The sequence below is a fragment of the Myotis myotis genome, unplaced genomic scaffold (genome assembly GCF_014108235.1).
Source record: "Myotis myotis isolate mMyoMyo1 unplaced genomic scaffold, mMyoMyo1.p scaffold_m19_p_1, whole genome shotgun sequence".
Lineage (NCBI taxonomy): Eukaryota > Metazoa > Chordata > Mammalia > Chiroptera > Vespertilionidae > Myotis > Myotis myotis.
The window spans coordinates 216834447-216855864 of NW_023416313.1; the positions used below are offsets into that span (position 1 = coordinate 216834447).

The 21418-nt window shown below is 37.4% G+C and overlaps 1 protein-coding gene and 1 pseudogene across 8 annotated transcripts in view; one reads left to right on the forward strand and one right to left on the reverse strand.

Annotated features, from left to right (window-relative positions):
* The window catches only part of TRIP11 (thyroid hormone receptor interactor 11), a 65436-nt gene that overhangs the window by 3385 nt on the left and 40633 nt on the right, over positions 1 to 21418 (reverse strand). For 5 of the 8 annotated variants that reach the window (XM_036315741.1, XM_036315740.1, XM_036315742.1 and 2 more), the window contains 5 exons: positions 19349 to 19448; positions 7587 to 7668; positions 6045 to 6159; positions 5531 to 5647; positions 3122 to 3266 (listed from right to left, as the gene is read on the reverse strand). In XM_036315741.1, coding sequence (XP_036171634.1) covers positions 3122 to 3266; positions 5531 to 5647; positions 6045 to 6159; positions 7587 to 7668; positions 19349 to 19448 — 559 coding nt within the window. Of the gene's footprint in view, positions 1 to 3121; positions 3267 to 5530; positions 5648 to 6044; positions 6160 to 7586; positions 7669 to 19348; positions 19449 to 21418 lie in introns of those variants that run through there. The other 3 variants (XM_036315744.1, XR_004968574.1, XR_004968579.1) reach the window with 3 other exon arrangements.
* LOC118662117 lies at positions 3825 to 3969 on the forward strand (annotated as a pseudogene).

Here is a 21418-nt window from a genome sequence, read left to right on the forward strand (position 1 = left end):
AATGTGAATTACTTAGTCTCCTATATGTTATTTAATCAGCACTATACAAGTGTTTTAGGTTCCAAGATTTGGCCCCTAAATAAATTTAATTCATATGCTGCTGGGTTCTGGATCCGATACGTAGGGTCTATGAAATATACTAGTAGAAGGACAGAGAAAGAAATGGGAGAAAGGAAACGGGACAGAAGGATACCTGAATGCGTAACTAATACTTCATTAAACACAATAATGCTGTCGTTTTACATTTAAATACAAGTTACATAACTGATAAAGTTAATTTACTATTGAAGGGGAACAAAGTTTTGCCTCTTAGGACATTGATTTTTAAGGGGCAATTAAGGCTCAGAAAGGAACTTTGAGCCTCCCCTTCCCTGCCTAGGAGATTCGGAGGGAGAGACGGACTGCGGCAGGGACACTCCGGAAGCTGGCCTCCGCGGCCCGCCTGGACTGCGTGTGGTAACAGGAGGACTTGGGGCCGGGCCTGTTAGCTAGATGCCCACCACGTCCCAATGTATCTGGTCACTGAGCAAGGATTTCCCTGCACGGGCGCTCTGCTCTTCCTCAATTACCTGCCCATTCTCACTTCTGAAATCTCAGAACCCTTCCGGTCCCCGCTTTCACCACTGTCCAAAATTTCATATATATCCAATGCTGCCTGTCTTTGGAATTCTCATGTGTATGTGAGCCCCTTTCCCATGCACATATATTAAAAATTTGATTTTCTCCTGTTATTTTGTCTGTTAATTTGATTTATTAGTTCAGATAGAAGAACTTAGAAGGTGGGAGGAAAGTATTTTTTTAGCTCCCACTACAACAAATCCAGGATCAAAGACTAAACTTTAATCCTGCGAATCCTAGAGCAATCAGAACATCAGGGGCTTTTGGGTCTAAATAGTACAAATCGAACTGACGCAGGACTTGTAACTGAATGGAGGAGAGCAGGAAAGAGGGAGAAGGGGGAAGAGCCTGAGGGGAGAAGGGGTAAAAGAGAGGGAGACCCTGTCATAATGAATTTTGGAATCCTCTTTATGATGTTACAACCTAGTGTAACAAGAAAAAGTATTTTTAGTACAGTCTACATCTGTTAAAATTAAGACTTTTCACTAAATTTAGCAGCCAAAACTTTTATCTAAACAACAAATAAATTTTACCACTTCCTTTTTCTATAAAAGTTGAGGAAAATATAACTTTGTTTAAATGACTAAGCAAGTTTTTAAATTTTCAAAATATAAATTATTTAATATCTTATTCAAAATTTAGCATCTGACATGTGATATGATTATAACATACTAGAGCAGTGGTTCTCAACCTTCTGGCCCTTTAAATACAGTTCCTCATGTTGTGACCCAACCATAAAATTATTTTTGTTGCTACTTCATAACTGTAATGTTGCTACTGTTTTGAATCGTAATGTAAATATCTGATATGCAGGATGGTCTTAGGCGACCCCTGTGAAAGGGTCGTTCGACTGCCAAAGGGGTCGCGACCCACAGGTTGAGAACTGCTGTACTAGAGGCTCAGTGCACGAAATTCGTGCACAAGGGGGTTGGGGGGGTAGGGGGCGGGGTGTCCCTCAGCCTGGCCTACACTCTCTCGCAATCCAGGACCCTCGGGGGATGTCTGACTGCCTGATGGCCCCTAACCACTCTGCCTGCCTGCCTCATCGCCCCTAACCCCTCTGCCTGACTGCCTGATCGCCCTTAACTGCTCGCCTGCCTGCCTGATTGCCCCTAACTGCCTCTGCCTCGGCCCTCGCCGCCACAGTTTTGTCCGGAAGGACATCCGGAATGACGTCTGGAAGGTCGTTTGGCTGTCCAGTCTAATTAGCGTATTACCCTTTTATTAGTATAGATATGTACCTTTACAGTTCCACTAGCAAACATGTTAGTTTATATTAAAATATAAAGATTTCAGGGGAAAAAAGGGACCTTACAGTAAATAATCTTTTTGTAGTTTAAAGGTTATATTTAAATTTCAACTCAAGAAATTATACTGGCCGAAACCGGTTTGGCTCAGTGGATAGAGCGTCGGCCTGCGGACTGAAGGGTCCTGGGTTCGATTCCGGTCAAGGGCATGTGCCTGGGTTGTGGGCACGTCCCCAGTGGGAGATGTGCAGGAGGCAGCTGATCGATGTTTCTCTCTCATCGATGTTTCTAGCTCTCTGTCTCTCTCCCTTCCTCTCTGTAAAAAATCAATAAAATATATATTTAAAAAAAAAAAAAGAAATTATACTGCATGCTAATATAGGGGATATGGATATAAATAAAACCCTTATAAACTAGTGGAATAAAAAATTATGTACACAGCCCTGGCCACTTTGGCTAGGTGGTTAGAGTGTCAGCCAATGAACCAAAGAACTGTGGGTTCAATTCACGGTCAAGGGCACATACCTCAGTTGTGGGCTCTATCCCCGGGGCCCCACCGGAGGCAACCAATTGATGTCTCTCTCTCCACCCTGCCCCCTTCTTTCCTTCCATTCTCTCTGAAAATCAATGGGAAAAATATCCTCGGGCAAGGATTAAAAAAAAAATACACACACACACACACACACACACACACACATACACACACACCTACTGTGGTATAACCAAACTACTTGCTTCTAGGCACATCTTTCAACATATAAGAATGCTTCCTATCATTCTTGGATATTTAAGCCAGTTTATTAAACTGCTCTTATAAATATTATTAATATACCAAGGTTGGGGTATTGAGCATAACAGATTTTCTCAGGGGGAAAAAAATCTTTAACTATAAACTACACTTCTCTGATTAGAAATAAGTACCATGAGTGAGAAAGGAAAACAGGTGCCCAAACAAAGGCTTACCATTTAATCACCTCTTCCAAGAAGAGTAATTCAAAGTGGCTTACACAGAGAGAAAACAATGACACCAATATACAAAGAAAAAAATATTACATATTTTTTAAATTAATCTAAACCAATTAAATATCAGGTTACCACAGAATGTATGAAACCAAAATATAATGTCTTATTGGAATTTTAGAAGTCACTGCACATTTTCAAAAACATTAAAAATTTAGTTAATATCACTGTAAAACATAATCAAACTTAAACATTTCATTTCTTAAATTGTTGAATAAATAAATATCTAGTTTTACCTTTAAAACTTTCCGGTACATTTATATCTAGTTTTCTCCTTCTTGGTGAGTCTAGTGGTTTCATATCGTGAACAGAAAGCTTTGGTGGTGGAATAGATGGATGAGATTCTGTTTCTAGAAATTTAACAAAAAGTTCTGAAAAAGACTAAGAAAAAAATATTTCTGTCATATTAGGCAGATATTAAAATTATATTCACTACAGAAAATATAGCAGGTATTCTAATGAAATATTAAAAGCTAATCATGCCATCTGAATCATCTATCTATATATATAAAAGCCTAAGCAACCAGCCGACCAGCCGGTAACTATGATGTGCAATGACCACCAGGGGGCAGATACTCAATGCAGGAGCTGCTGAGCAACAGCAACTTTGCAGAGTGCTCTCTTGCACTCCAGGACCCCTCGGGGGGATGTCAGACTGCCGGTTTTGGCCCAATCCCCGCAGGCCAGGCCGCGGGGCCCCACCTGCCAGAGGGACCCCGCTCACTCCACAGACGCCCTTCGAGCCCCAGCATCACCCCAAGTGCAGCTGGCCAGGGAGGAACTGCAGGAGGTTGGCTATGGGGCGTGTCTGGCCCGTCTCACACAGTCATGCCCTGCCGGCCACTTTCTAATTAACTTCCTTTCAATGTGCACAAATCCGTGCACTGGACCTCTAGTTTCTTTATAAGCTTTATGAATAATTAAAATGCTAGCACTTTAACCCCCTGGCAATGGGCAAGGAGACACCTGATTGGTGGTGTTGCTCTTATATCAATCAGGGGCAAGGCAGATGTACAGTCCTTAGTTCATTCTAGCTTGATGCCTGTATTGGTGGCCAGACCTGTTTCATGCCTGAGACACATAAAATTATAATTCCTAGGTCTTGGAGGGGAAGAGATCAGAAAAACTGGTCTGATAATAAGTAGATTATTAATATTAACTGAGGCTTAGGAGGGGATGTAGTTTTAAAATGTTTGTGGAGATGTGATTACTCTAGTAACTTCCAGATAACAGTAAGTAGGTAGTTCTAGCACAACTCCATTAAGAGTGAACATGTCACCTAACAGTTTTTGTGGCAGTTGTGCAAATGGATATATGTCATTCTGCACATAAAACTGGATGCTATGAGAATAATAAGTGGATCACTATTGACTTAGTGAAAGTTGGGTGAGGGTTTAGTATGGTAATATTGTAATTATTTCAGAGGGCAGTTACTGTGAATCATATGTTCTCAGGAGCCAGAAAGTGTTCAAATCCTGAGTCTCTGCCATTTAACTGTCAGTGTAGTCTTAGATGCATTTAACCTGCCTGTTTCTGCCCTGAGAAGTGAGTTTTAGTGACGGTGCATCTAAGTTGTTGGGAAAATAAAACATGAGAAGCACTTAAAATGGGGCCTGGCATTTGTAGCCAATAACATGTATGAGCAATTATCTTTTCCTGGGTTCAGGAAAAAAAAGTGCTAGCACTTCAGTGATAGAGGTATCAAGTAAAAACTTCAACATAATAATTTTTAATGACAAAACACTTCACAAACCTATGGTTAGAATTAGCCACTTAGATTTCTTAAATCATTTTAATAACTGTTTACATACACATGAAAATTTGTATTGACAGAAAACAAATATTAAGCTCATTCTTCTAAAGTAACACACAATCAATGAATATAGCAAAAGTTCACCAGTAACTCATTAGATTAAAATAATGTAGTGCAGACCTTTCCTTTAAACTTTAGGCCATCCCGTTTTAAACAGGGTTTTATCTTTATCAAGTTGTGGGTAGATCACCTATCCTCAGTTTCCTCTTCATTAAAAAAAATAAAATAGAGAAATAAACTCCACATTCTAACTCACAGTGCTACTCAATTCAATCAGCCTACTACATAACAGGCGCTATTTTTCCTGTTTATTAACCATCTGCCTTCTTCAACCAGAGGGAGGTCGTTGAGGGGGGCACTGTATCTGGTTTGCTGCTGCATCCCCAATGCTTAACATTCTCAATGCTTAGAGCAGCTGGGTGCACAGCAGGTGCTCAATAAGTACTCACTGGCTCCATGACCAGGTAGATACATACATGCATAAAAGAAAGCTTCCATCTTAAGAATCTCATAATAGAGTAGTAAGACAAATGATTGTGTGCCTATAGCATTATGATCAAATACAAATAAAGGAATAATACTTTTAAAAATAAAAGTACTATATAAGTAATAAAAAATAAAACCTATATGCAATAAACTTATTAAACCTGGCTTATTATCCTTAAGCTAGTTACATCTCTGGATCTGTTTCTACAACTTCAAAATAAAAGGACTGTTTCGTTGCTACTTCATAATTGTAATTCTGCTAAAAGAGAAATCTGATTCTTGCCAATGAATGTGATGTGCTATCATCTGACTACTCATATTCACCAAAAATAAAATCAGCTCTTACACTATTAAACACAGATTGCTGATTTGGTCTCAGAGGTGTGTTGGGGACACTTTTCGATCCTCCTCCAAGCCACCCAGTCATCCATCTGGTAACTCCACCCTGATCTTCATTCAACAACTGAAAAATTATTTTAAAACAGAAAAGTGTTATCAGTACAAGAAAAGAAAAAATAAGAACCATATTTCAAGTCCAATTCTTAGCAAATGTTTCTTAGTGAGAGAAGCTACAAATACAATGAAATGTCCTCCCAAACACTATCTTGGATAAAAGTTGAGGACTATCAAAATTTCAGCATTCTGATAAGAGGGGTGGTGTATAAGTTACAAAATATTTAAACTGATATACAAATTGCACAAGTCCACTCCTTCACTATAGTATGAAATTATTCCATTTCCAAATTATTGAAAAAATTGTATTCAGGAAAAGTTATATAATATACAGTAAAAGAAAATTTTATCTGATGCCACTACTTTAGTTATAAATGTATTCAGAATGGCTTTTATTATTCAGTTACCTGCTCCATATCCTCCCTTTTGATACCCAAAATGCTTCCCATTAATCGTAACACTTCATGACGCTGGTTCTTTGGTGTATGGAAATGTCCAATGAAGAGGTTTCTCATTAGGATTCTATGGAAATGAAGGCAGAAACAGCTCAAGCTTACTCACAGTGGTTCTCAACCTTCCTAATGCCGCGACCCTTTAATACAGTTCCTCATGTTGTGGTGACCCCCAACCATAAAATTATTTTCGTTGCTACTTCATAACTATAATTCTGCTACTGTTATGAATCGTAATGTAAATATCTGATATGCTATATGTGTTTTCCGATGGTCGCGACCCACAGGTTGAGAACCGCTGCACAAGCTCTCCCAATATTTAGTGTACCGAAATAATAAATGCGTGCTAAAAATACAAATATTTAATTAGACTTAAACAATACTTAATTATAAAAAACACTAAGCATATTTTAAAGTAGCATTTAAAAATTTTTGATGTGTCTAATTAAGAATATTTCAAACAACTCAAAACGTATACCCAGAAAACATCACTTATTATGAAACCACTTTCTTCAACCAATCAACTGAGATGGTGACCATTAGTAACGCTCAGTGCCTATCTGCATTGATGTCAACCTTAAGAAGACACTTCAGATTTTTCCCACCCCCACCTTAAATGGTGATGACAGTTCATGTGCTTCATGGCTATGCTTATATTTCCCCACGCACACTTATTAAAAATTTGCTAATAATATGGAAATCTTTAAAATTTTAATGATTTACTACATATATACTTAAATTTCAGATCTAATACATTTGAGAATATGTTCATTTATGAACAGTACAAAGAGCAAAAAAGCCCTGACTGGTGTGGCTCAGGGTGTCGTCCCATGCACTAAAAGATTGTACGGGACAATTCTTGGTCAGGGCATATGCTCAGGTTTTGGGCTCGATCCCCAGGAGAGGGTGTTCAGGAGGCAGCCATCAATGTTTCTCTTTCTCTCTTCCTCTCCCTTCCTCTCTTTAAAATTCAATTAAAAAAACTTAAAAAAAAAAAAAGAATGGTAAGAATAAACTTTTTATTTTCTAGTTATGGTACTATTGTAACTTTTCCATATAGTTTTAAGAAAAAGAATTTGAGCTGGAAAAATTTAGTTAAAAGCCAAGAGAAGTCCAGTAAGCATGGCTCAATGGTTGAGCATCAACCTATGAACCAGGAAGTCATGGTTTGATTCCTGGTCAGAGCACATGTCCGAATTACACTCTCAATCCTCAGTGAGGGGCATGCAGGAGGCAGCTGATTGATGTTTCTCATTGATATTTCTATCTCTCTCTCTCCTTCTCTCTCAAATCAATAAAAACATATTCTAAGAAAAATAAATAACAGCCAAAAGAAGAGAAGCTATTCTACTATCTCATTAAAACTACCTATATCTCATCATTGTATAAGAAAAAGATTTTTTAAAAAACCTAATTACATATAAACATCAACGTGTAGAAATTTTACCATAAAAGTAGTCTTCATAAAATACATAAAAGTAAAAAGGCAGAGCATACTTGTCTACTTTTCCTTCTGTGCTGTTGACTAAGTTCATCAATTTCTTTTGTACATCATCCAGCATTTCTTGTCGGAGCTCATCTGTTTTAAAACATGTGAATAAAGATAGTCATTAACTGATTAAAACAATCTGGGTGAATATGTTATGAGATTTAAGACATCTTTGCTGTGAATTCTGAATATATGTACTTATTCTAATTAGGAATATTCATTTACTTCCATTTCATCTCTTCTTTGGTTTAGTGGACTACGTTTGCTGACACAGAATCTACCTGTAAACTAGGGTATGCATTTATTCACACGGTTTATCCCCAATAAAGTAATCAATTCTTTAGCAGAAAATATAAAAATCAAAGAAAAAGATTTTCCTTCGCTTCTGAAGCTTAATAGCAAAGAAGAGATTTTCCCCACTGCTTCCTTGCAGGAAACGTTTCCAGAGCCCTCATTAATGGGAAGAAATGGAAAGGAGAATTTTAGATTTTCCTTTTTCCATTTTCCTGGCTAGACTCTGCTTTTCGTGAGCTAAGAAAAGTATCTAACACAACTAAGACCACAGCTCGGGATGTAGCTGATAGGGCAAATTCTGGAGTTAAAAAATTGCAAAATACAATTCATATCACTGATTCTAACATACTAATCAAGATACTATAACTTAGGACTGACTCAGAAGGATATTTGGACTCTCTTATTTTCAAATTCTTATTTTAAAAGAAAGCAGAATCTGTAAAATGTTGGTGGAATAGTTCGAATTTGAGCAGTATTAAAAGCAAAGTCTAGAATTTCAACAGGAAACAATACTCTGTTCATAAATCCAAGCATGTTAGAGGGCCAAGAATTCCTAGACTAAGGAACTCTCAGCCAAACCCATGGAGTTTACACCTATTACCTCAGAAATGAAGAGTCTGAGCTGAAGGAGCTGCTTATTAACCTCAAGGTGCATTACACATTTCATCCTGAGAGAAATGAAGACTGCTTTGCCACAGAGCTCCATTTCTCAAATTAAGAAACACATCCACACACGACACTCCGACCTCTTTCCACAAACCCACTCTCTGAGTTATGCTGCATTTTCCTAGTAGTAGCTTATCAGAGACATGACTTGCAAATATTTTCTCCCACTCTGTGGGCTGTCATGTCATTTCACTCTCTTGATGGTATCACTTGAAGTACAAGTTTTTAGTTTTGTTGAACTCCCAATTAATTTTTGTTGTTGTTGCTTGTGCTTTCATAGTGAAGAAACTGTTGCCTGACTCAAGATCACAAAGATTTAGTACAATGTTTTGTTCTAAGACTTTTACAGTTTTAACTCTAAAATGTAGGTCTATGACCCATTTTGAGTTATTTTTATGCATGGTGTAAGGTAGGGGTCCAACTTTGTTCTTGTGTATGTGGAAATCGTTGTCCTAGTACCAGGTGTTGAAAACTATTCTTTTGGCACTTCTGTTGAAAACCTATTGACTATAAAAGTATGGCTTTTAAAATAGTTAAATCTAATTTAACTGAAATAGAGTCCCAGTCAGGGCACATATGTCCAGGCTTCAGGCTCAATCTTCAGTGTGGAATGTGCAGGAATCAGCCAATCAATGATTCTCTCTCATCATTGATGTTTGTATCTCTCTCTTCCTCTCCCTTCCTCTCTGAAAGCAATAAAATATATATATTTTAAAAGTATGGTTTATTCTGGACTTCCAATGCCCACTGCAAGACTTCTGTAAATGATTTTTGTCTGCCTGAAAAGCTCTTTTCCATTGGCACTACCAATTAACCCCCTTGCCACCCTTCACATCTTAATTCCCAGGTCACTTCCTCAAAGAAGTTTCCTCTGAACTTACAGATTGAGCCAAGTCCATTTGCTTTCTGTTTTCATCTGTCGGGACAATGACTAAACTTCAGACTTACATATAGTACTAAATATATATAGAAAATATCCAGTTTAACTGTTTGCAATGCCTAATAGGTTTTCTAAATTGCAAAATGTAATTCATATAATAGGCTAACTTTACCAAAACAGAGATGGTTGTCATAACTATATTATAAAAGTGAGGTTTGTGCTCGGAAAATTTACTACAGTTTTCTTTCTTTCCAGTAAGAAATTTAATCTTGGAGAGAGGGGGGAAAAAGGAGAGAGAGAGAGAGAGAGAGAACGAACACACACAAGACTATTTTTAAAGCTGGAGCCAGCAAAAGACATTTTGGATTCTTAATGTGCACATATATACTATGAACACATGGTGTTCTTTGGGCTTTTCTAGTACTACATCCTGAATATAAATAGAACTCTCAACTATTCAGAGGAAGAACAGAAGTAACTTAACCATTGTGAACTAACCATTCCACTTACAAGCTAAAACCAGAGCCAGAGTCAAGATGGGCGCAGTCTTTGCTTTCTCTCCTCCCCAAGGTGAAGAGAGGTAGCAGAGAAAAGATCAAACTTATCCTGACCCTACCCTTCCTTCCTCTCTAGGATTCCCTTCTCCTATCTACTTTCTTCTAAAATTAATAATTTTTATATTGATTACATGTCAAAATGATATTCCTGGCATATCGGGTTACATAAAATATAGTACTAAAATTAATTACCTTTTTAATGTGGTTACTAAGAAATTTTAAATTATACATGTGGCTTGCATTTTTTTTTGACAGCACTGCTTTGGAGCATAACCAGGATATAACCACTATACATACTGTCTCTTATTTAAAAATAAAAGATAAAACTGAATGATAGACATACTCAGAGTAAAATTCACAAAGCAAAGAGCGGATTCTGATAAAAATGACTTTACTAAGGTAAATTAGAAAAATATAAGTTTGTCCTATGAAAAACTGATCAAGAAATTTGTTTTAGAGTTTGTCAAAAAAATTTTAATGAAAATTCATTAATGTTGTTATAAAATTGATAAAAAATCTGTGTTCTGAAAGGTAGGGTCAAAGCGTCCTTAAAGCCAAAATATCAGGGTAAACATTTCTTACACTCACTATCAGAATCCAAGCTAGTCCTGAGCTAATGTGATGGAGAACTGATAGCTGCATCTCCTCGAAGGCATCACAGGGCTGTTTCAAATCCAAGCAGTAGTTTAAATGTGTTCTGATATTTGAGTCCAGATAAAAACTTCAGAATTTGGGGGAAGAGGCTGGAAGGCTGGTATGAACTAGGAAAGGTTTAGAAAAGCACAGACTTCAAAGGTCCCTACAGACTGTCTTTCTCTCCAGGCACCCTGATCTCCTCCCATCAGAGACTCTGAATATTTCTCCACAAAAACTGAACACTAACTCAAACCACAATTTGAAATCAGAACTGTATTTATATGGGCAGGCAAAAACATGGTTATTCAGAAATGGGTTTTTAGCCAAATACAATATCCCTGTGAAATACATGCCAAAAAAATACTTTGGAAGTTAAAGACAGAGAGAGAGAGAGAGAGAGAGAGAGAGAGAGAGAGAGAGAGAGGGAGAGGGAGAGAGGGAGAGGGAAGGCAGTAGGTACACTTTCAGGTTGAGCAATAGTCTAGTTTTAGTCTGAGATTTAGTCTAGTTTAGGGGAGAGTTACTCTGAAAAGATGACACCCTAAAACCTGCCACATCAGAGCCTCTTCTCGGTAATGCCTAGAGATGGCACCATGACCTTCACCACTTGATTTAAAATCAAAACTGAACACAAAATGCAATTGACTACAACAGATTAGCACATCATAACTTTACATTTTATTTATGATTAGTAACACTGTCTTCAGAGAACATCATAAAATTAAGTCACAAAGTTATTTGGCTACTCATGACTAAGCTCTCTTGGACTAGACTCAAGTCAGTGTTTTAACAGTCACCTGACTAAGAAGAGAATGGTGGTTGGAGCAGGACTTAAGCGTCAGAAGACCTGCATATGAATTATGGTCCTGTCACAAGACTTGGGTATGAATCATGGTTCTGTCACCAGGGTCAGAGTTTGTTGCCTATTTTATAAAAAGAACATGTTTATCTCCGAGGATTTTTAGAGAGTCTGAGTGATTAAATGTGACTTTTCTAAACAGAAAAGTGCTATATATAAAGCATTAGTACTCATTTATCTGATTTCTTAAAATATCATCTCTCCATCTAGCCCTAACCAATATCAATAATATATATCACTTTGGTTAACATTAACATTGATATTTTCCCTCCATTTTGCCTTGTCATCTTTATAAACCAAGGCAAAGGAATCAAAAGAAGAAAAATGTTAAAAAGATGATTCTACTTATAGATATTTCAGTAAATAAACTGGGTCTTGTGTCTTACTTGCACTGGCTACCTAAAAAATAAATTTACATCTAATACATTAAAGCTGATATAAGGAAATTTAGCCTCTTCATTTAATTAAATATAATCAAAGCAAAAGCTAGAAATTAGATACTTTTTCATTACCCCTTAAAATTCTGTCTGATATGGTTGAAAGAATTGAGTTAAAAGACAAAGCAAATCTGTCTTCAAATATAAATAAATTATAAAATGCCCTTTTTTTTTTTTTCTTTTTAATCCTCACTGGAGGACATGCTTTAGAGAGAGATTGGGGTGGGGTGGGGTGTATAAGTAGAATTTCAACTTATACAAGATCATTTTCATTATAGCACCAAATCAGATTTTTAAAAGCTTGGCCGGAGTGGCTCAGTTGGTTGAAGCGTCAATCCCACGCACTGAAAGATGGACGGTTTGATTCCTTGTCAGGGCACATACTTGGGTTGTGGGTTCAATCCTCAGTAGGGGTGTATACAGAGGATAACTGATTGATGTTTCTCTCCTCCCACCCCACCCCAATCTCTCTCTAAAGCGTGTCCTCCAGTGAGGATTAAAAAGAAAAAAAATAAAGGGCATTTTATAATTTATTTATATTTGAAAACAGATTTGCTTTGTCTTTTAACTCAATTCTTTCAACCATATCAGAAGAATTTTAAGGGGTAGAGTACATGCTGAATATTTTCTTTTTCCATAATTATAATTATTACTAGATCAGAATCAGTAATTTAACTGAAATAGCAAAATCGAGGTCTTCTGGATTATTTGTACAGTTAAATTAGAGTTACTATGTGCATTTGAAAGATATTTTATATAAATTTTTAATGTGAACAAATCAAATTTATTCTCTCTATAATCCTTCAGTATGAAATCTGATATTTTGTACTGTACTTTCCATATCAAAACATTTTTTAATGTGAGTCAAATTATATTTAATTTGTAAAGCTTCACATAGCCCAGCTATGTCCCCCAAAAAGGAAGGCAATTTTGTCAAAGAAAAGTAAAGTCATTATAATAATTTTGCCACTTACTGAATATCACTATCACTATAGAAAATATACCAATGACAAAAGGCTTTCTAAGCTGCAGACTGGACCTCACCTCATTCCTGAAAGCTCCCTGTTGCAAATCAGTACAGAGTAACTCTGACTCCAAAAGGTTATGTTCAGCCCACACAGGGTTTTTAGAAAAAACTGAAATAGGTGTCACAATAAAAAAGTGAAATATTTCACATTAAAGTCTACATTCCCAGTGTCTCTTGAAAGAGCTGAAGATCTACCAACACTGGGCCCACATTCCTGCAAGGCAACAGCTGAGTGGAGCTGAGCATTTCCTGCCCCCTCTAAGAAACTCTCCAATTCACCATAGTCTCAGTCCTATTTGCTCTTTCCTATCATAATTTAGGCCTCAGTTTACAATTTGTGTTTGTGATCCAAACTTAAGATTATTTCTTCACATTGCAACCCACTTCCACCTCTGTCCACTAGCACACACCACACACACACACACACACACACACACACACACACACACTCACTCCTTTAGTCATTACCAGTTCACCAGATCTTCAGCCAGTTTCCAGATTATGTCACATAGCTTCACATGAATTCCTCCCTCTGTCTAGCATGTTCTTCCCCCGCCCTAACCTGTTTGGCTCAGTGAATAGAGCGTTGGCTGTTCACAGACCCTGAGGACTGAAGGGTCATGGATTCAATTCCGGTCAAGGGCATATGCCTGGGTTGTGGGCTCAATCCCAAGTGGGGGGTAGGGGGGGTGCAGGAGGCAGCTGATCAATGATTCTCTCTCATCATAGAAACATCAATGATCACTGATGTTTCTATCTCTCTCTCCATCTCCCTTCCTCTCTGAAATCAATAAAAATATATTTAAGAAAAAGAATGTTCTTCCCCAACTCCCTGTTGGCTTAGCTATACCTATTCATCATTCAAGTGAGGTCAAGTACACCCTTCACTAGTCTTTCCTAGCCTTTCATACCACTATTACCAAGCAGAATGGATTGCTCCTTCCTTTGTAAACAATTTGTTGCCTGTATGTGATTACATGTAGCCTTCCCCTTCTTGCCTGACAGTAAACTTTGTGAAGGTAGGACCCTTGTCCCTTATCTTTGTATCTCTAGTGCCTATTTTAGTGCTTGGTACACAACAGAAAACAATGAATTTTTTATTAATAAATGAGTGATTTTTCTCTGGGAGGGGAGACTATCTGGGAAGAACAGAACACTGAACAAAAGGAATAAGTGATTTATGTTCTGAATTATTCATCCATATGAGGGAAAATACACAAAACATTAATTCAAAACACTCATCTCTACATAATTAACTTTTTCCTTTATAAGAATTAATAAAACACATGCAAAAATATAACCATTAAATTGAAAAGGGCTTAATTATTTATCTAACCGATATAAACTTTTTTCTCAACTAAAATTTTGGCATTGTGTAGTATATACCCAGATGTTTATATCGTCACAAATAACTTTTTAACCATTTATGGCAATTCAGAAAACTGCATCTGGTATTTCTTATATGTTTCCTCTAAAATCACCACTTCTGCCAAAAACATCTATAAAGAAATCCCTCAAAAGGTTTGGGTAACAAAGCGTCTGGGAATGTATTTGGCCTATGTTCAACAGGACATTATATGTTTTCTTATATAAATCATGTCTTGGAAAACGGAATGTCTTTATATAAAATAAAAACTCTACCATCCAGCACCCAAAACGTAGTTCCATAAAAAAATATTGTAAACTTCTCTTATATTTGTAGTTTTAACTCATGTTTTTATACTTCATACTAAAGCAGGTTTACTGGGTCTCATTTTTACATTCTTCTAGATTTTCTTTAAAAAAACACTCTAAGAAAATTTTCCATTCTCAATTCACAGAAGACTTTTTTAAAAAGCAGTGACCAAACATTCCCTAAAACACACACACACACACACACACACACACACACACACACCAAAAGCAGTGTTCTGGATCCCTTTAAAATATGGGTATAGACTAGTAGATAGGCTAAAAGATTTTACCAATGTAGAATCTAAACTGGCACTGTTTATGAAAACTTACTTTTCTTTGTGTACCACTAAACTCACCACCCTTTTGCATAATTAGTTATTAAAACAAAAACTATTTTGTTCTTTCCATTTCAATTTTATTCCATCATCTTCATTTAAGCAGGAATTTATTTTAAGAATGATGGTAAAGAACAAGATGTGAAAGAAGGAAAAGAAAAATGTCCAAGCTGGCCATAAACACAGCAAGATAACACATCTTTCAATGGTTCCACTGTAGTCTAGGTTTCCATAGGTGAGTGTTTTCCCATGAATACCAATTCCATGGAAATTATGAACTCTGATCAACTCAGAATAATTAATGAATGACACTGACTTACCTGTTTCATTAAAAAAAATCAATAAAAAATAAGATGACATGTGAAATAAGTCTTTGGAACTACAGACGGTCCTTGGGTTACGTTGGACTCGACGTACGTCGTTTAGTGGTTACATCACCATCTCCATTTATAAAAAAAAAGTTCCATCATTTCAACGTATGTACATATGTGCTTTATGTTTTTTATTATTTATTTACCACAAGTAAAGGTCAGGAATTATCTTTCTTTTAAATTTTTTTTTTACTGTTTCACCTCATTACTGCTGTGTGTGTGCTCCATATGAGTGACGTAGGTGCTCAGGTAGATGGGTTCCGACATACGGCGAAAATCGCGTTACGTCACGATAGGATCGGATCTCTGATGTAACCCAAGGACCAACTGTATATTGAAAAAGAATACTTTCAGCCCTGGCCAGTTTGGCTCAGTGGATAGAGCGCTGACCCCAGGTTCAATTCCATTCAAAAGCATGTACCTTGGTTGCAGGCTTGATCCCTGCCCCAGTTAGGGGCGTGTGTGGGAGGCAACCAATTGATGTGTCTCTCTCACATCAATGTTTCTCTCTCTCTCTGTTTTTGTCCTCCCTTCCATACTCTCTAAAATCAATGGAAAAATATCCTTGGGTGAGGATTAACAACAAAAAAAAAAAAAGAAGAAGAAGAAGGAAAAAAGGAAGGAAGGAAGGAAGGAAGGAAGAGAGGGAGGGAGGGAGGGATAAAAAGGAGAGGGGAGGGGAGGGGAGGGGAGGGGAGGGGAGGGGAGGGGAGGGGAGGGGAGGGGAGGGGAGGGGAGGGGAGGGGAGGGGAGGGGAGGGGAGGGGAGGGGAGGGGAGGGGAGGGGAGGGGAGGGGAGGGAGAGGAGAGGAGAGGAGAGGAGAGGAGAGGAGAGGAGAGGAGAGGAGAGGAGAGGAGAGGAGAGGAAAAAGAATACTTGAATACTTTCAGGTAAAATGTTGAAAGAATAGTTTCTAAAAGGAAGGAAAGCACTAAATCTTCCACGAGCCAACATTATCTATTAAAGTACAGCAGCGCCGCTATCATCTTAGGGTTTTCTTTCACTGTTACTTTCCCTTAGGGGTGGGGGACAAGAGAGAAGTTCTCACACTGTCAAGGTGAAAGCCCAGGGTTTGGGGCTCTGCTCAAGTTCCTTCCCAGTTCCTGCCCCTTAATGGGATTCTTGAGGAACTAAACATGCACTGTGTTAGGAGCACTGTTGGGCACCACTGTCTGAAATTATGAACCTATGGTGTATCTATGCTCTGTGTCACTTCGATGAAAAAAGGAATCCTATCTAGTCTCTCACACAGCATCAAAAATGAAGCCAAGTAGTTGGTTGTCATTAAGTATTTAATGCCGCATAAGGCATCTTCATACTTTCCACCCAGAGCCTGAACTCACAAGCAGTTACACGTACCTGGCACTAACAATTATGTATTCTAAGAATGATAGAAATCATCACCAATTACTGTTTTAATCCTGGTATTGTATACAATAGCTCCCTTTTCATGTTTGACCAGACTGAATCATCTCATTTCTGGTAGCAATGACATAATCAGCATTTTGAATAAAAAATCACTTTTTAAAATGAGTTTCCTAATATTGTTTAAATGTTGAAACTGCATATCAACTAATCATCAGTCCACATATGCTTAGAAATAAAACAATACTTTGCCTCTACGATTCAAGTCTCTATGTACTTTCTTGCAACAAAAGCCAATCTGTCCTTTTCAAAATTGTTTCTCCTGGCAAATATTTTTGCTGTCTGGCCAAGTTTTGTGTTAAAAATAAAGTACAGTATTACAACATCAATCAGCATTTAAGGTACTTAATGATCTATGAAAGAAAATATACAATGATTCTTTTGAAACAACCAAGCCAATCAAAGTTTTATTTATATTATCAAATCAAGAGTATAGCTTTGAGAAAATAAAATCACATTTGGGTTTAGAGATATAAAAGCAATATCAAGCACTTAGGTAATAAAAGAAAACAGAACACTAAGGAGATTGTAAATGGCAAGAATAGCTTAAAGGCATAAGAGAACTCTCTCTACTCCCTACTTCCTGTCTATGCAGTACTGGCCTTTTGCCTGCCCTTTCAAATATCAGTTGTATAAGCATAATTAGGGCTTTTTCTACAGCTAATATTGACTCCACAAAATAAGTCCAAAGCTACTTCACATTTACAATGAATATTAATTGTAATTTTTTTTACATGAATAGGGACGTAGGCCATTTAAGCCTTGTCATTTATAACCAAAATCTGAAAATATTCTACTACTATTGAGAGCTTAAATGGGTGCCTGAATACGTACTAAGCAGTGCAGGAATTCTAATATTTATCACCTCTGATAAGAATAACTCAGGTAGATGTCTAAAAGGGGATGTGGCTTCAGACATTCTAATAGCATGACATACAACACTGAGCTGTCACAGACCAAGGAGGTGGTTCAGAATACTGCTTTTCACCTCCATTAGTCAGCCCTACCCTAAGATAGCAATTCTCTGGCTAATCCCTTGGGTGCCAGTGTGTCCCCTCTGAGTTGCTCATGTCTTCCAGATAATGCTGTGGCTGCACTAGTAGCCTTCAACCTAATTTTCCCAATAAATACTGTCTCCAGATAAGAGCAACCATTTCAACATTGAGGGTACAACAGAGAGGATACTGCCCTTCCTCAAAGGAGATGGAGATATACAGAACAAATATAAGTCAGTCTATAAAAAGCCATTTTCCTGACAGGAAGAAAGATGTAACATGAAAAGAACATGAACTTTGGCCAAAGGTAAAACATCAGAGTTCAAATTTCAGCTTCTTTAACTTATAAAATGGAACTAATACTACCTACTTTAAAGTTGCTGTGAAGAGTAAAAGAAATAAGACGTAATATACAGTAAATGTTATATAAAATATCCATGGTACTCAATATAAAACTGTGTGCTTGCTGCCAGTTTCCAGGTCCTCTAAGACAATTACAATTCCCAGGCTAGCCAAGCCCTACAAAGTAAACGGAGGACTTTTAGTTGGCCAGTAATCTGCCTCCAAATGAAGTTATCTCGAGAGGAATTGCCTCACTTGATCCACCTTATTATTTTTGTATTCCTAAAAATCTCTTATCTCCGACTCTTGCTGGATTTAGGCCCACCTACCCTGGCTTGTCCTTTGGTATCCATGTTTCAGAGGTTCTTGTCTGCTTGCCTCCTTAGCCTTCACGTCGCTGTTTCTGTTGTCTGATAGCATCTCTGCTGTGCCATCTCCTAGTTCTGCCTGTTTCTAATTTCTATTTTATTTTAGGTGGTACATGAACTCTGGCCAAGGATAAAGCTAATTATGTGCTTTGGTGCTACTATGACTAACCCAGGCACTAAAGTTGCTGCATTTCTGATTCCTTTATCACCTTTAGACAATCTTACATTGTTACCTACTAAATGCAGCCCTAGAATAGCTTCAACTTCCTGGGGACCCTTAAATCAGAGATTAAATGAGGACCTGCCATCCTTGTCAGAGGTTAGATTCAACAAAGCACTTAAGAACCACCTGATTTTCTGAGACCCAAATCATAATCCTAAGCACAGGACTCAACTTAGTGAACTGACAAGGCTTATGAGAAACCTTACAAGCATCAAAAAATACATGAGTGGCCGTTATGTAAAGCACCATCTATAATCCTAAAAAGCTATTTATGCCCATTCATTACACAAAAAGTTACTTTTACTTGATGATATTGCACTCTCTAACACATCAGATGGCTTTAAGTAGGATGAACACAGACTGATTAGGGAGAAGTCATAAACAAAAATCAGGTAAATCAAATTAATCCCCTTGATGGTCAACAGGGTCAATCAAGCCCACACAACTGGACTGCCTCAATACCAAGGAAAACTAACTGGACAGCCAGGGCCAATTTATGAGTCTGATTTCACAGGACCATACTCAAACGTAAGCAAACTGGTTAATGGGAGATGGAAATGGAAGTCACCCACCAAAGGAAGTTGGTCTCACTCAACTGTACCAATGCACAGGGGAATGTTACAATTGATTCAATACTAGTTTGTAGGAAAAAGAAAAAAAGGAAAAGTGGAAAAAACTTACTTTGTTTTTTAAGTTGTTCAATTTGTTCTTCCTTTAAATCTAATTGCTCTGTGAGTCTTGATGCTGAATCCAATGCAGCATTTGCTTCATCCAAACGTTCCTGAGGAAGAAAAGTTCATTAAAAAGCAGCAGGTAGCCCTAGCTGGTTTGGGTCAGTGGATAGAGCATCAGCCTGCAGACTGAAGGGTTGTGGGTTCAATTCTGGTCAAGGGCATTACCGCAGTTGCCTGAGGGAAGCAACCAAACAATGTGTCTCTCTCACATCGATGTTTCTCCCTCTCTGTCTCTTCCCCTCCCTCCTACCCTCTCTAACAATCAATGGAAAAATATGCTCATGTGAGGATTAACAACAACAACAAAAAACACACACAAGAAACCCAAAACAAAAAAAATGCAGCAAGTAAAGCCCTGGCCAGATAGCTGAGTTGGTTAGAGCATCATCCCAATAAGCCAAGGTTGAGGGCTCAATCTCCGGTCAGGGCACATACATACATACATACATACATACATACATACATATTTTAAAAATAAAAAGCAGCATGTAAAAACTACTTCACAAACATAGGGCTAGAAGACTTCTTAGAGTCAGTTAACACTTTTCATTTCAGCTGGTGACCTTGGGCAAGATGAAGCAACTAAGTGTCAAAGATAGAACCCACACTTTACAACACAACACTGTGTTAAGAGGAGCTAATCAGAAAAAGACTAATACAAAAAGACAACACGGTGACAAAAGTTAAAAAAAAAAAGTGACAGAACTGAATAAAAGCTACAAAAAGCAGATACAGAACATCAAGAAAGATAGCAACAAATGTTCTTTTTAATTTTTGTAAGCCTGATGGGTATAAAGTGATGTTTCCTTATTAGTTTTTATTTCCCTAACTACTAGTGAATTTGAGAGTTTTTTCATGATTACAGGACAGCTAGATCTGCTCTTCTGTGAAAACCTCTTTACATACATGTGATCTTTTAGATTTTCTTACAAAAAATTTAATATTTTTAAAAATATTTGCATCTTTAAAATAATGTTTCTCAATGGGAGTACTTTTAATATTCTTGGCCTTTGACCACTAAATGCCAGAGAACCATGTAGTCACTCTAATAAACCCCAGACTTCCAGGACCACTCCCAGTTGAGCGTCCTTGCTTTAATACAGCTGAAATTTAATTTTGTATATGGTGTGAGATAGAAGTCCCATTTTATTTTGTTCCATACAGAAAGCAGTTGTATCCATATCATTTATTAGATAATCTACCCTTTCCCCATTAAATTGAAATTAGTTTAGCTTAGGGTTTAGTTTTAAATTCTCAAATATATCTTGAGCTCTGTTTCTGAATTTTCCACCTGTTCTACTACTCTAGTCAATATAATACTGATTTATGGTTCTATTTTTATATTTAGTAAGAAAGTCCCTCCTTACAATTGTTTCTTTACACAATTTTCTTAGCTATTCTAAAGTATTCACTCGTGTAAATTTCAGGTCAAGTTTTACCATCTTGAATCAGAATGTGATACCTTTTTTGGTGTGTCATCTTGGATAGGCTATAATCCCGTTTTCTATCAAATATAATCTAGATGTTGCTGTTAAGGTATCTTACAAATACAGTCAAAGTTTCTAATCAGTTTAATTTAGGGAAGACACATTATCCTGGATAATCAGGGTGGGCCTGATTGAACCAGTTGAAAGTCATTGAAAGCAGGCCAGAGGCTTCCCCCAGAAAGAGAAGGCATTCCTTCTGTGGACAGCTGCCCATGGAGTCCCTCCCGCTGGTGATGTTCCTTCCTGAGCACCTGCAGACAATAGCTGTGGCCCATGTCTTTGAATTCTATCCAGCCTGCCTATTCTGTGACCTTCCCATTCTGACTGCTAGGCCTACTAATTTTTTACTTGCTTAGCCAGCCCCCACAATCAAAATGCCAATTCTTGTAATAAATCTCACAGGTGTGTACAGCATATATATCAATGTATATATGTGTGTGTACACGTAAGTGTTCGCACATTAAAAATTTAATATTCAAAATGCACAAAACTAAGTTTAGTGTAAAGAAAGTATGTTTTCAAGTAATATT